General features: G+C 45.7%; 1 protein-coding gene across 1 annotated transcript in view; it reads right to left on the bottom strand.

Moving 5' to 3' along the window:
* Positions 1-16,018, bottom strand: part of LOC311149326 (uridine-cytidine kinase-like 1) — a 51,668-nt gene that overhangs the window by 17,073 nt on the left and 18,577 nt on the right. Inside the window, exons 2-3 of the mRNA XM_084186476.1 lie at positions 8,794-8,987; positions 8,125-8,231 (exon numbers count right to left, since the gene is read on the bottom strand). Of these exons, the coding sequence (XP_084042602.1) occupies positions 8,125-8,231; positions 8,794-8,987 (301 nt within the window). The remainder of the gene's footprint in view (positions 1-8,124; positions 8,232-8,793; positions 8,988-16,018) is intronic.

Below are 16,018 nucleotides of genomic sequence, written 5' to 3'. Positions count from 1 at the left end.
CATGTGTATCCTTTGTCTCAAGAGGAGAAGAGAGCTATGGAGACTTACATAGCCGAGTCTCTGAGACAGGGATACATACGGCCCTCCACTTCCCCTGCGTCCTCTAGTTTCTTTTTTGTGAAGAAAAAGGATGGAGGTTTGCGCCCGTGTATTGATTACCGCAGTCTCAATCAGATTACTGTGAAATACAGTTATCCACTCCCTCTGATTGCGACAATGACGGAGTCTTTACACGGGGCGCGGTTCTTCACAAAATTGGACCTCAGGAGCGCATACCACTTGGTGCGTATTAGGGAGGGAGACGAATGGAAGACAGCATTTAGTACCACCTCGGGTCATTACGAGTATCTCGTCATGCCATACGGGTTAATGAATGCTCCTTCAGTCTTCCAATCCTTCGTAGATGAGATCTTCCGGGATATGCAGGGGCAAGGAGTGGTCGTGTACATTGACGACATTCTGGTGTATTCTTCTACCCGAGCCGAGCATGTAGCCCTGGTGCGCCGAGTGTTGAGGAGATTGTTGGAGCATGACTTATATGTCAAGGCAGAGAAATGTCTGTTTTTCCAGGAGTCTGTCTCCTTTTTGGGTTATCAGTTGTCTGCGTCAGGGGTAAAGATGGAGGTTGACCGTGTGTCGGCTGTGCGTAATTGGCAAACTCCAACCACTGTTAAAGAGGTGCAGCGGTTATTGGGCTTTGTGAATTACTACAGGAGGTTTATCCGGGGTTTTGGACAGGTGGCAGCTCCCATAACGTCTCTTCTAAAGGGAGGTCCGGTGCGCTTGCAGTGGTCTGCTGAGGCTGATAGGGCTTTTGGGAGACTGAAGGACCTGTTTACCTCGGCGCCGGTGCTGGCGCATCCGGATCCCGCGCTACCATTCCAGGTCGAGGTAGACGCGTCAGAAGCCGGTATAGGGGCCGTGCTCTCGCAACGGTCTGGCACGCCCCTGAAACTCCGCCCCTGTGCCTTTTACTCTAAAAAGCTAAGTCCGGCGGAGCGAAATTATGACGTGGGGGACAGGGAGCTGCTAGCCGTGGTCCAGGCCCTAAAGGTGTGGAGGCATTGGCTTGAGGGGGCTCAACACCCTTTCCTCATTTTGACTGACCACCGAAACCTGGAGTACTTCCGGGCAGCTAGGAGACTGAACCCTCGCCAGGCTAGGTGGAACATGTTTCTGGCCCGGTTCGTTTTTAAGATCACGTACATCCCTGGGTCCCAGAACGGTAAGGCAGATGCCCTGTCCCGGCGGTATGACACGGAGGAGAGGTCCGTTGAGCCCACGCCCATACTCCCGCCGTCTTGCCTGGTGGCACCGGTGGTGTGGGAGGTCGATTCCGAAATCGAGCGGGCGTTGCGTACCGATCCTAGCCCTCCACAGTGTCCTGTGCGTCGGACGTACGTTCCGCTCGAGGTTCGGGATCGACTTATATATTGGGCTCACACGTCACCCTCCGCTGGACATCCAGGGATTGGCCGGACGGTGCACTGCCTTAGCACTAAGTACTGGTGGCCAACGTTAGCCAGGGATGTGAGGGTTTATGTTTCCTCCTGCTCGGTGTGTGCCCAGTGTAAGGCACCCAGACACCTGCCCCGGGGTAAGCTACAACCCCTGCCCGTTCCACAACGACCCTGGTCTCACCTCTCGGTGGATTTTGTTACTGACCTTCCCCCCTCCCAGGGAAATACCACCATCCTGGTCGTTGTGGATCGGTTCTCGAAGGCCTGTCGTCTCCTTCCCATGCCGGGTCTCCCCACTGCCCTACAGACCGCTGAGGCACTATTCACTCACGTCTTCCGGCATTACGGGGTACCCGAGGATATAGTGTCTGATCGAGGCCCCCAGTTCACCTCTCGAGTCTGGAGAGCGTTCATGGAGCGCTTGGGGGTCTCGGTGAGCCTTACCTCGGGGTACCACCCGGAGAGCAATGGGCAGGTTGAACGGGTAAACCAGGATGTGGGTAGGTTTCTGAGGTCGTATTGCCAGGGCCGGCCGGAGGAGTGGGCGAGGTATGTTCCCTGGGCCGAGATGGCCCAGAACTCCCTTCGCCACTCCTCCACCAGACTCACTCCTTTCCAATGTGTACTAGGGTACCAGCCGGCTCTGGCACCTTGGCATCAGAGCCAGATCGAGGCTCCTGCGGTGGATGAGTGGGTGCGGCGCTCGGAGGAGACATGGAACGCTGCTCACGTACATCTGCAGCGGGCCATCCGTCGACACAAGGCGAGCGCCGATCTCCACCGCAGTGAGGGACCGGTGTACGTACCGGGAGATCGAGTCTGGCTCTCGACCAGAAACCTGCCCCTCCGCCTGCCCTGCCGGAAGCTGGGTCGGCGGTTTGTGGGGCCTTTTAAAGTCCTGAGGAGGTTGAAAGAGGTGTGTTACAGTTTACAACTTCCTATTGATTATAAGAATATTAACCCCTCGTTCCATGTGTCTCTCCTCAGGCCGGTGGTAGCTGGTCCACTCCAGGACTGTGAGATAGCAGAGACTCCTCCGCCCCCGCTGGACATCGAGGGGGCTCCGGCGTACACAGTTCGGTCCATCCTGGATTCGAGACGCCGGATGGGGGTCTCCAATATCTCGTGGAGTGGGAGGGGTACGGTCCGGAGGAGCGGTGCTGGGTGCCGAGGAGAGATATCTTAGACCCGTCCCTTCTGACTGAGTTCCATCGTGGTCATCCCACGCGCCCTGTTCCGCGTCCTCCTGGTCGTCCCCGAGGCCGAGGTCGGCACACGGCTGGAGCCGCGCGTCAAGGGGGGGGGGGGGGGGGGGGGGGGTACTGTCACGGTTTCTGCCGAGGCTGCTCCTTCTCCTTGTTCAAGGCAGGCTTCGGCGGTCGTCGTCCCCGGAGTACTAGCTGCCACCGTTCGTTGTTTCTGTGTTCGTTTGGTTTGGTCTGTTTTGGTACACCTGTTTCTCATTTTGTCTTGATTATGTGTCCTTTAAGTTCTCGTTGTTTCTGTCTTGTGGTTGTGTGTAGTTGTTCATTGTCAGCAGGTGTTTCCATGTCAAGTTTGTGCTCTATTTCTGTAGAGAGTCCGCACTATTGTGCGTGTTTTGTTTATTACGCTGAGTGCGTTATTTTTCTTGTGCCTCCGGCTCTGTTTGTAGCCGTTCATTCTGTGGACTTTATTAAAGTATTTTGGACTACTTCTGCATCCTGCATCTGATTTCCACACCACCCCTACGCCAGCTCTGACAGGGAGGCTGACGACTCTTTTAATGATGGTTGGTTGGTTGGCCAATATCGTTCTCCTCTTGTCCTCACCCTCGCTCACCCAAATGTTGCTTATTTTCCCCCTCTCTCATCCCTCTCATTTTACATCTACCCTCTTATCCCCTCTGGGATCTTTCCATCTCTTTAAAAGCCTGGTCACTCAGGGTAGAGAGATACTGAGAGATAGAGAGGGGGAGTAGAGAGAGATAGAGAGAGAGAATGGGATTAAGTGGTATTAAAACACTGTAGACAGCATCTCCAGATTTTACATTTAAATTTTAGTAATTTAGCAGACGCTCTTATCCAGAGCGACTTACAGTTAGTGAGTGCATACATTTTCATACTGGCCCCCCGTGGGAAACGAACCCACAACCCTGGCGTTGCAAGTGCCATGCTCTACCAACTGAGCTACAGGGGACTGTATCTCATTCAGATTTTTGGGGGAGTGAGAGGAAAGCTGTACAGTGCATGAGTGCTATTGTGTTGTTATTGTGTTGTTATTGTGCTGTGATTGTGTTGTTATTGTGCTGTTATTGTGTTGTTATTGTGCTGTTATTGTGTTGTTATTGTGCTGTTATTGTGTTGTTATTGTGCTGTTATTGTGCTGTTATTGTGTTGTTATTGTCAAATCAAATCAATTCTATTTGTCAAATGCGCCAAATACAACAGGTGTAGACATTACTGTGGTGAAATGCTTACTTACGAGCCCTTAACCAACAATGCAGTTGAAGAAATAGAGTTAAGAAAATATTTACAAAATAAAATAAAGTAAAAAATAAAATATAAAGCAACACAATAATGACGCTATATACAGGGGGTACCGGTACCGAGTCAATGTGCTGGGGGTAATGGTTAGTCGAGGTAATTTGTGACTATGCATGGATAATAAACAGCGAGTAGCAGCAGTGTAAAAACAAAGGAGGGGGGGGTCAATGTAAATAGTCCGGGTGGCCATTTGATTAATTGTTCAGCAGTCTTATGGCTAAGGAGCCTTTTGGACCTAGACTTGGCGCTCCGGAACCGCTTGCCGTGCGGTAGCAGAGAGAACAGTCTATGACTTGGGTGACTGGAGTCTTTGATCATTTTTGGGGCCTTCCTCTGACACCGCCTAGTATATACAGTGAGGGAAAAAAGTATTTGATCACCTGCTGATTTTGTACGTTTGCCCACTGACAAAGACATGATTAGTCTATCATTTTAATGGTAGGTTTATTTGAACAGTGAGAGACAGAATAACAACAAACATTCCAGAAAAACGCATGTCAAAAATGTTATAAATTGATTTGCATTTTAATGAGGGAAATAAGTATTTGACCCCTCTGCATAACATGACTTAGTACTTGGTGGCAAAACCCTTGTTGGCAATCACAGAGGTCAGACGTTTCTTGTAGTTGGCCACCAGGTTTGCACACATCTCAGGAGGGATTTTGTCCCACTACTCTTTGCAGATCTTCTCCAAGTCATTAAGGTTTCGAGGCTGACATTTGGCAACTCGAACCTTCAGCTCCCTTCACATATTTTCTATGGGATTAAGGTCTGGAGACTGGCTAGCCACTCCTTTGTTGCCTTGGCCATGTGTTTTGGGTCATTGTCATGCTGGATAACCAATCCACGACCCATTTTCAATGCCCTGGCTGAGGGAAGGAGGTTCTCACCCAAGATTTGACGGTACATGGCGCCGTCCATCGTCCCTTTGATGCGGTGAAGTTGTCATGTCCCCTTAGCAGAAAAACACCCCCAAAGCATAATGTTTCCACCTCCTTGTTTGACGGTGGGGATGGTGTTCTTGGGGTCATAGGCAGCATTCCTCCTCCTCCAAACACGGCGAGTTGAGTTGATGCCAAAGAGCTCGATTTTGGTCTCATTTGACCACAACACTTTCACCCAGTTCTCCTCTGAATCATTCAGATGTTCATTGGCAAACTTCAGACGGCCCTGTATATGTGCTTTCTTGAGCAGGGGGACCTTGTGGGCGCTGCAGGATTTCAGTCCTTTACGGCGTAGTGTGTTACCAATTGTTTTCTTGGTGACTATGGTCCCAGCTGCCTTGAGATCATTGACAAGATCCTCCCGTGTAGTTCTGGGCCGATTCCTCACCGTTCTCATGATCATTGCATCTCCACGAGGTGAGATCTTGCATGGAGCCCCAGGCCGAGGGAGATTGACAGGTCTTTTGTGTTTCTTCTATTTGCGAATAATCGCACCAACTGTTGTCACCTTCTCACCAAGCTGCTTGGCAATGGTCTTGTAGCCCATTCCAGCCTTGTGTAGGTCTGAAATCCTTGGAGAGCTCTTTGGTCTTGGCCATGGTGGAGAGTTTGGAATCTGATTGATTGATTTCTTCTGTGGACAGGTGTCTTTTATACAGGTAACAAACTGAGATTAGGAGCACTCCCTTTAAGAGTGTGCTCCTAATCTCAGCTCGTTACCCGTATAAAAGCCACCTGGGAGCCAGAAATCTTTCTGATTGAGAGGGGGTCAAATACTTATTTCCCTCATTAAAATGCAAATCAATTTATAACATTTTTGACATGGGTTTTTCTGGATTTTTTTGTTGTTATTCTGTCTCTCACTGTTCAAATAAACCTACCATTAAAATTATAGACTGATAATTTCTTTGTCAGTGGGCAAACGTACAAAATCAGCAGGGGATCAAATACTTTTTTCCCTCATTGTAGGTCCTGGATGGCAGGAAGCTTGGCCCCAGTGATGTACTGGGCCATACGCACTACCCTCTGTAGCGCCTTACGGTCGGATGCCGAGCAGTTGCCATACCAGCGGGGATGCAACCGGTCATGATCCTCTTTGAGGATCTGGGGACCCATGCCAAATCTTTTCAGTCTCCTGAGGAGGAAAAGGTGTTGTCGTGCCCTCTACACGACTGTCTTGGTGTATTTGAACCATGATCGTTTTTTGGTGATTTGGACACCAAGGAACTTGAAACTATCGACCCACTCCACTACAGCCCCATCGATGTTCGGCCCTCCTTTTCCTGTAGTCCATGATCAGCTCCTTTGTCTTGCTCATGTTGAGGTTGTTGTCCTGGCGCCACACTGCCAGGTCTCTGACCTCCTCCCTATAGGCTGTCTCATCGTTGTCGGTGATCAGGCCTACCACTGTTGTGTCGTCAGCAAACTTAATGATGCCGTTGGAGTCGTGCTTGGCCACGCAGTCGTGGGTGAATAGGGAGTACAGGAGGAGACTAAGCACGCATCCCTGAGGGGCCCCTGTGTTGAGGATCAGTGTGGCAGATGTGTTGTTGCCTACCCTTACCACCTGGGGGCGGCCCGTCAGGAAGTCCAGGATCCAGTTGCAGAACGAGGTGTTTAGTCCCAGGGTCCTTAGCTTAGTGATGAGATTTGTGGGCACTATGGTGTAGAACGCTGAGCTGTAGTCAATGAACAGCATTCTCACATAGGTGTTCCTTTTATCCAGGTGGGAAAGGGCAGTGTGTAGTGCGATTGAGATTGTGTCATCTGTGGATCTGTTGGGGCGGTATGCGAATTGGAGAGGGTCTAGGGTTTCCGGGATGATGGTGTTGATGTGAGCCATGACCAGCCTTTCAAAGCACTTCATGGCTACCGATGTGAGTGCCACGGGGCGGTAGTCATTTAGGCAGGTTACCTTCTCTTTCTTGGGCATAGGGACTATGGTGGTCTGCTTGAAACATGTAGGTATTACAGACTGTCAGCGAAGACACTTGCCAGTTGGTCCGCGCATGCTCTTGAGTACACGTCCTGGTAATCCGTCTGCTGTTATTGTGTTGTTATTGTGCTGTTATTGTGTTGTTATCGAGCTGTTATTGTGTTGTTATCAAGCTGCTATTGTGTTGTTATCAAGCTGCTATTGTGTTGTTATAGTGTTGTTATTGTGTTATTGTGTTGTTATCGAGCTGTTATTGTGTTGTTATTGTGTTGTTATTGAGCTGTTATTGAGAAAAAGATGAGTCTCTAGTATGTGACAGTCATTTGAATTGAGCGAGGTTCTAAAACTAGATAGGGCGGGCTCTAAAATGATTGCCAAGACGCATATGCACACATGAACCCGTTATAAGCACCCATACTGTACAAACCAAGCTTACACGCACACATGGCTACACAAGGGCTCATATACTTGTAAACAAATATATACGTGCAAGCAACTTCACATGTAGGGTCCTATAAAATCATTTAAAAAATATTTCTCTGTTTTACTTTTCTAGGTTTCCGTTTCCCCCTGTTTTTTTCAGGTTTTCGATCTCAAAACCACACTTTTTAAAATAGAAAAACAACTAAATTGGATGATCTAAGTCCACAACAATATTTAAACCACATCAGGAGACCACTTTTGAGGTCTGGGAAAAATTTGAGAAATATAGATTTTGGGTGTAGTTAACCTTTAATTCCAGTGCGCACCTAGCAAGAAGCCGTTGTTTAGCAGTGTTTCTGTAGTGCACATGTGGTAGAGTTTGCAAAACAAATACCCACTGGATTGATGCAAATAATCATGATATAATTCTGCCAGGTAAGCATAGGCTACTTTGTAGTTAACATCTAATTGAGAAGGTTTTTGGGAAAATCTATCCATCTCCCAGAATACTTTTCATTAGCATCATTGCTAACAGATACACAAAGTGGTAGACGCGCACCACACACACAGACAGGGGGAATTCTCGTTGCCTCTTCATAAAGTTGCAGGAAATACGAATCACTGAGGCATTCTGTTCGTGTCTTATGATAAACTTAGGCTAATTAATTAATTTCAATACATTTAGTTGGTTCCCTACTAAGTTCAATACATTCCGTTTTAATGTCTGGATTCCGTGATTCTGTCTGCGTTCTCCGGATTTTATAGGGCCCTACACAAGCATGCACACAACATACACACACACACGCACACACACACACACACGGACACACACACACCTTGTAGAAGGAGTCCATGGAGAGCAGGACCACCCAGGGGACATCCAGAGCCTCTATGATCTTCCTGGCTACAGTGGTCTTCCCTGAGGCACTGCCCCCACACAGACCTGCAGGACACACAGGGACACAATGGGAACCGATGAGATGAGCGAGGTAGACCACTTCAAAGTCCTTGGTTCAATTGAAAATAGCTTTTCAATTACTACAGTAACTGAACGAGTCTCTTCTATCAGAAGAGCACTATTTGAAACATTCCTGTTCAGTGGTGTAGAAACACCTCCTGCCGTGTTCAAATATCAAATAATTACTTGTGATGGGAGCATCAATAACCATTATCAGTTAACATGTTAATGCTTATCAGTCATTACCAAGAAAGTCAGGTTTCATCTTGTAGCAGAGGTTATCCCCTCTACTTTCTCAAACAAAACATGCGCACACACGGCAGCATAGGATAGCATTCACGTGCAGGACGATGTGACAGTAATACGTAGTTTCATTCACAAGCAACTTGATCAGGAATAACCCTGCAGCTGATCTTAACCCTGTGACCTTCACCATGTCATGTGTGTGTCTTGACTTAGAGGGCTTGGGAAGCAGGAGACATGTATTTTTCTCACATAAAACAGACAACGAAGCATTATTCTATAAAATTCTCCTGAAGGTTCCTACCGATGACGAAAGCCTCTTTGGACTGGGTTCCATGCTCGTTATACCAGGGTGGGCGGCCGGCTGTGTAGATGGTCCGCTTGGAGGTCCGCAGCAGGGGCGGTTCTGACTTGCACTGGCTGGTAGTCCGTTTCCGTGGTGCCAGCCCAGAGCTGACGGAGGCGAGGAGTCTGTCCAGGGAGCCCTCTCCACCCCCACTGCAAGACAATGAGACAGAAGAGCAACATGTCACTTCCTTTTTTACGATGGACCCTTGATCAGTGCTCTGTTTACACCTAGTACTTTGTTTACCCTGAGCATACTGCTTCCTATATGAACCACTGAATATAAGTCAATCATATGATAGAATTGAGTCAATCCCCATCCCTTTCTCTCACTCCATTTCTTCCCCTCTTCTCAATAACTTTCTCAAGGGTACGCAAGCTCACATCACAGTTACCATACACATTGACAAAGACAGGTTGTTGGTTTCTAAGACAAATGCAAGATCACTGGTTGGTTGTGTAAATGTGACAAGGCTATGCCTTTGTCCCCTGAGTGTCAGCTTGTCTTCACTGGTGGGGGAGGAAGGGTTGTGTCTGTTATTGATCAGGGTTACAGTACATCAACACCTGGATAGTTGCAACTTACAACAAATGAAACCCTGCTTATAGGACTACACTGTGTGCACAATTATTAGGCAAGTCAGTATTTTGACCATATCATCATTATTATGCATATTTCCCAACTCCAAGCTATATAAACTGGAATGCTTATTGTATTTAAGCATATCAGGTGATGTGTATTTGTGTAATGAGGGAGGGTGTGGCCTAAGGAGATCAACACCCTATATCAAGGTGTGTATAATTATTAGGCAGCTTCTTTTCCTCAGGCAAAATGGGCCAAAAAATAGATTTAACTGACTCTGAAATGTCATAAATTGTAAAAAGTATTTCAGAGGGATGCAGCACCATTGAAATTGCTAAGATATTGGGGCGTGATCACAGAACCATCAAACGTTTTGTTGCAAATAGTCAACAGGGTCGCAAATTAACTGCCAAAGAATTGAGAATAATCCAAACGTGAAGCTACCAGGAAACCATTATCCTCCAGTGCTGTCATATTCCAGAACTACAACCTATCTGGAGTGCCCAGAAGTACAAGGTGTTCAGTGCTCAGAGACATGGCCAAGGTAAGGAAGGCTGAAACCCGACCACCACTGAACAAGACACATAAGTTGAAACATCAAGACTGGGCCTAGAAATATCTGAAGACAGATTTCTCAAAGGTTTTATGGACTGATGAGATGAGAGTGACTCTTGACGGACCAGATGGATGGGCCCGTGGCTGGATCAGTAACGGGCATGGAGCTCCACTTCGACTCAGACGCCAGCAAGGTGGAAGTGGGGTACTGGTATGGGCTGGTATTATTAAAGATGAGCTAATTGGACCTTTTCGGGTTGAAGATGGACTCAAACTCAACTCCCAAACCTACTGCCAGTTTTTAGAAGATACTTTCTTCAAGCAGTGGTACAGGAAAAAGTCTGCATCTTTCAAGAAGACCATGCTTTTTATGCAGGACAATGTTCCATTGCATGCATCGAAGTACTCCACTGTGTGGCTAGCCAGTAAAGGCCTTAAAGATGAAAGAATAATGACATGGCCCCCTTCCTCACCTGACCTAAACCCTATTGAGAACTTGTGGTCCCTTCTTAAACGATCGATTTACGGTGAAGGAAAACAGTACACCTCTCTGACCAGTGTCTGGGAGGCTGTGGTTGCTGCTGCACAAAGAGTTGATCGTCAACAGATCAAGAAACTGACAGACTCCATTATTGGAAGGCTTATGACTGTTATTGAAAAGAAGGGTGGCTATATTGGTCACAGATTTTTTTTTGAAATGTCAAAAATGTTTATTTGTAAATTTTGAGTTGTTTATTTATTATTCTCACTTTAACAGATGAAAATAAACAAGTGAGATGGGGAACTTTTCGTTTTTCATTTAGTTGCATAATAATTCTGCACACAAATAGTTGCCCAATAATTGTGCACACATAGATATTCTCCAAAGAAAGCCAAAACCTTTTTTTACTTTCTTAAATATTCAGGTTTGAGGTGTATTAACATTTTGGATTGACTGAGAGCACTGTAGTTGTTCAATAATAAAATTAATCTAAATAATAAAAATAACTTGCCTTATAATTGTGCACACAGTGTAGTATAACTTGTTATTTTAGTTACTACTAACTACTGAAATGCCTATGGTTGCTAAGTAGCCTCATAAACATGGCATGGATCTTGCAAGATGAGCTCTCTTAGCAGACCCATCTTTGACAGAGAGAGCATAATGCTACATTCATAACCAAGTGGGTATTTACCACATAAGACTGGGAAAAATCCAATTGAACGGCCCTACAACTGGTAACTACTAGTGGGAAACTGGTCTATCATCCTGAGCTCCCACTTTCCCACAAGCTGACCTCTGACGGCACCTACTAAGGTAATTATCTTAATAACATCATTTTTGGCAGTTATATGCAACAACAAAACATTATTTCTAAAAATACATGTATTAATATGTTTTTTGAACACTGTCATTTGTTTACAAGCATAATAGCTGTACTTTTAGTTTATGGTTTAAGCAGCTTTGTTAGCAATTAGACAATCAGCATTTCTCAACGAGTTCAAAGCACGTGAATGCATCCAACTGGTATTTAAGACTTCACAACTGGTAAATTCCCACCTCCCACTTGATTACGAACACAGCATTAGTACTTTGAACCTGCAAATGTGAATTTGCATGCACATAATGGATATGCAAAACCAACACCAACCCAGACCCGATCGCTGCCCGTCACAACATTAGAACAGCTGTGATTGGTTCACAGGTACTTGCAACAGACATTTATACATATAGACCTACAGAGTGCATCTTTTTCATTGGACGCATGGGCATGGGATGGCATCAGACGAAGAGCTCAATACAGGGAGGTGGGGGGGGGGGCATTCAAATGCATCTATTACTATTCTCTGTCTCTGTCTCTGTCTCTGTCTCTGTCTCTGTCTCTGTCTCTGTCTCTCTCTCTCTCTCTCTCTCTCTCTCTCTCTCTCTCTCTCTCTCTCTCTCTCTCTCTCTCTCTCTCTCTCTCTCTCTCTCTCTCTCTCTCTCTCTCTCTCCTCTCTCTCTCTCTCTCTCTCTCTCTCTCTCTCTCTCTCTCTCTCTCTCTCTCTCTCTCTCTCTCTCTCTCTCTCTCTCTCTCTCTCTCTCTCTCTCTCTCTCTCTCTCTCTCTCTCTCTCTCTCTCTCTCTCTCTCTATATATATATATATATATATATATATATATATATGTGTCCAACACCTACTGTATTAAGCGAGAGATCCACACCTCTCCCTTAGAGGTTTGTAAGAACCAGGAACCCATTTCTGTGGTAGGAAAAAGAGACAGTCCCAGGTAGGTAGGTAGGTAGTAGATGTTCCTTCCTGTTCTGGACTTTCACTACCTGTGTGGCTCCACTCCCCTGTGCTACTCCACCCCATGGCTTTATAGCCTAAATACCTTCAAGTGGAACAACCAAGGGGTCAAAGGTGACAGGCAAACATCAGGGGGAGGGGAGCAAGGTAACAAGAGCTCAGCGTTATCATATCCGACCCATCCCACCCGGGGAAGCATGGAGAGGAAGCAGGGAGAAATGCATGGCAGCCTCCGCATATAATTCGTTTTCTGCATGTGCTTTTCCCATTCTTTCTGAAAAGCAACAATAGGACACAGAGATCCCTCAATACAAAGCAGTAGAGTTTATCTGGGTTAGGCTTGGGCCATTTACAGTTTATACCACATCCAGGGGTTTTCCAAATAAAGATGGTATAATTTTCAATACTGTTAAAAATACTGTATATATATAACAAAAAAAAAAATGGTGGGGGGGGGGGGGGGGGGGGGGCGTGCTACGCCACTGCTTATAACTATACGTTAAGTATAGGGCTGACCACAATTAATCGACTGGTCGATGCCAAGAGTGTGCAAAGCTGTCATCAAGGCAAAGGGTGGCTATTTGAAGAATCTCAAATATAAAACACTTTTTTGGTTACTACATGATGTGTTACTTCCTAGTTTTGATGTCTTCACTATTATGCTACAATGCAAACAATTGTAAAAAATAAAGAAAAACCCTTGAATGAGTAGGTGTGTCCAAACTTTTGACTGGTAGTGTATATATTTGCGCCCATCTCAGTGAACTTTGCGGAGGCCTAGACTAAACTCCAATTTATGCTTGATCCGAAAAAGTGGTCGGAGGCTACATATGGAGGGTGTGACGCAATTGCGGAGCCCCACAAGGGTGCGTGCTCAGCCCACTCCTGTACTCCCTTGTTCACCCATGAATGTGTGGCCAAGCACGCCTCCAACTCAATCATCAAGTTTGCAGACGACACAACAGTAGTAGGCTTGATTACCAACAATGAAGAGACAGCCTACATGGAGGAGGTGAGGGCTCTGGGAGTGTGGTGCCAGGAAAATAACCTCTCACTCAACGTCAACAAAACAAAGGAGATGATCGTGGACTTCAGGAAACAGCATAGGGTGCACCCCCCTATCCACATCGACGGGACCGCAGTGGAGAAGGTGGAAAGCTTCAAGTTCCTTGGCGTACACATCACTGACAAACTGAAATGGTCCACCCACACAGACAGTGTGGTGAAGAAGGCGCAACAAAGCCTCTTCAACCTCAGGAGGCTGAAGAAATTTGGCTTGGCACCTAAAACCCTCACATACTTTTACAGATGCACAATTGAGAGCATGCTGTCGGGCTGTATCACCGCCTGGTATGGCAACTGCACCGCCAGCAAGCGCAGGGGTCTCCAGAGGGTGGTGCGGTCTGCCCAATGCATTACTCGCCCTCCAGGACACCTACAGCACCCGATGTCACAGGAAGGCCAAAAAGATCATCAAGGACATCAACCACCCGAGCCACTGCCTGTTCACCCCGCTATCTTCCAGAAGGCGAGGTCAGTACAGGTGCATCAAAGCTGGGGCCGACAGACTGAAAAACAGCTTCTATCTCAAGGCCATCAGACTATTAAATAGCCATCAATAGCACATTAGAGGCTGCTGCCTATAGACATAGACTAGAAATCACTGGCCACTTTAAGAAATGGAACACTAGTTACTTTAATAATGTTTACATATCTTGCATTACTCATCTCATATGTATATACTGTATTCTATAATATTCTACTGTATCTTAGTCCATGCCGCTCTGTCATTGGTCATCCACATGTATACATTCTTAATTCCATTCCTTACTTAGACTTGTGTGTATTGGGTATATGTTGTGAAATTGTTAGATATTACTTGTTAGATATTACATTTAAAATTTTAGTCATTTAGCAGACGCTCTTATCCAGAGCGACTTACAGTTAGTGAGTGCATACATTTTTCATACTGGCCCCAGGTGGGAATCGAACCCACAACCCTGGCGTTGCAAGCTACAGGAGGCCTACACTCCTGCACTGTCAGAGCTAGAAGCACAAGCATTTCGCTAGACCCGCAATAACATCTGCTAAACACGTGCATGTGACCAATAAAATTTGATTTGATCTCTTTAAATGTGTAAATTCCTATCTCACACTCTAACGCACACAAACTTGCAAACATGAAAGTCTATATAAAAGAGAGCAGCAAATAAGAGCAAACCATGTGAGCCGTTTAGTAGTTCAGATGGAGGAGCTATCCAGGCCCCCCTGGCACTGATAATAATAGTAAACAGTAAACAAGATGGTGGGTCACAGGCGATGCAACATGTTGCATTTTAACCACCCAACTCCACATACTGCAACACAAAATAACGTCTTGATGCGTACACAGCAAACCTTACTTCCAGATTTCACATAACTCATCCTTACTCACCATTACACAAACTAACCCGAAATTACCCAACCTACCCAGAGGAAGATGACTAATTCAATATTTAATTAATCAAATTAGTATTTTATGTCAAAAAATTGTAATGTTAAAATATATCACATTGCACATTTAGTAACGACAGAATGCATTTTAAACTTCACACAATGTAACACTTTGTATGACTTAATAAAAAATATATAGATAGGAGTGGGAAAAAAGATGCTTGTGCATTGATATGCACATCAAAGATGGCATTAACAATAAGTAATAAGATGGCCCTTCTAAAAGCCTATTTCACAACATAGCCTGCTGAATTTGCAAGATAACTTTTATTTTATTTTGATTTCGGTACAAATGAAAATATGGCACTGACTCGCCCATGGATTGATGTTTCAGCATTGTCTCAATTAAGAGTTTGGCGTTCAACTAGCTATGTGTGATATGCCTGCTAGAGTTAGCGGCAGGCGGACGAGCAATATCCACTGTCAGTACGGATGAAGCCTGAGCTGGAATGTGAAGCTAACTGAAGATGGTTAGCTTTAGAAAACCCTGAGTAGATCTAGCTTGCTTCATAGGATACCCCTCAGGTAAGCTATGACATAAGCTAAATAGCTAACCCTTCACCATCACAGCAAAAACTTGTATTCTACTAAAGCTCACTAGCTATAGCAGAGATTGGTTGGTCCTGTCCTGCCAGCCCGTCTCTTTTTAAACAGACAGACAGACAGACAGACAGGGATCACTCACTAGTCACTGCTACTGAGGAGTGGAGGGAATGAAAACACACAGGCATGTACAGGACTCCCTGAAAAACAGTGGCAAGTGTTACTGAATCAACTATCCTGGCTAAATAAATACAATGAAATTAAATGAATGACGCAGCTCACATGGAGCTCAGTCTTAAACACAAAGATAGAGAGGGGTAAACTATATAGAAATAGAGAAAAAATAAGACAAAAGACGGTAGAATAAAAATAAATATATAAATAAATGTGAGGAGGCACTTACCTGCAGCCTGTTACAGTCCAGCAGCCTGATATCCTAGCTCCTGTATTCAAAGTATTCATGATGAAACGAGATGATAGGAGAATAATGGTTTGTCTATGAAATGTTAACTAGTGTTTCAGTTCTGTTATTGTCAGTGAGGTTGACATCAACTACTGATACACAAGTGCACAGGAGGCACTTAGTACTACTGCCCCTCTGGCTAGGCACGTCCACAACAGAGAGAAAGGGAGAGCGAGAAAGAAAGGAAAGAGAGAGAGATAGAGACGGTTGGGGGAGAAACGAAACTATGCTTTAAACATCTGTTTAGCTTTCTATTCACTCCGAGCGACAGAGAGAG

The sequence above is a fragment of the Coregonus lavaretus genome (genome assembly GCF_964263955.1).
Source record: "Coregonus lavaretus genome assembly, chromosome: 22".
In the NCBI taxonomy this organism is placed as follows: Eukaryota; Metazoa; Chordata; class Actinopteri; order Salmoniformes; family Salmonidae; genus Coregonus; species Coregonus lavaretus.
The sequence above is the reverse complement of the archived record's forward strand: the minus strand, read 5'-3'. Positions and strand labels throughout refer to the sequence as shown.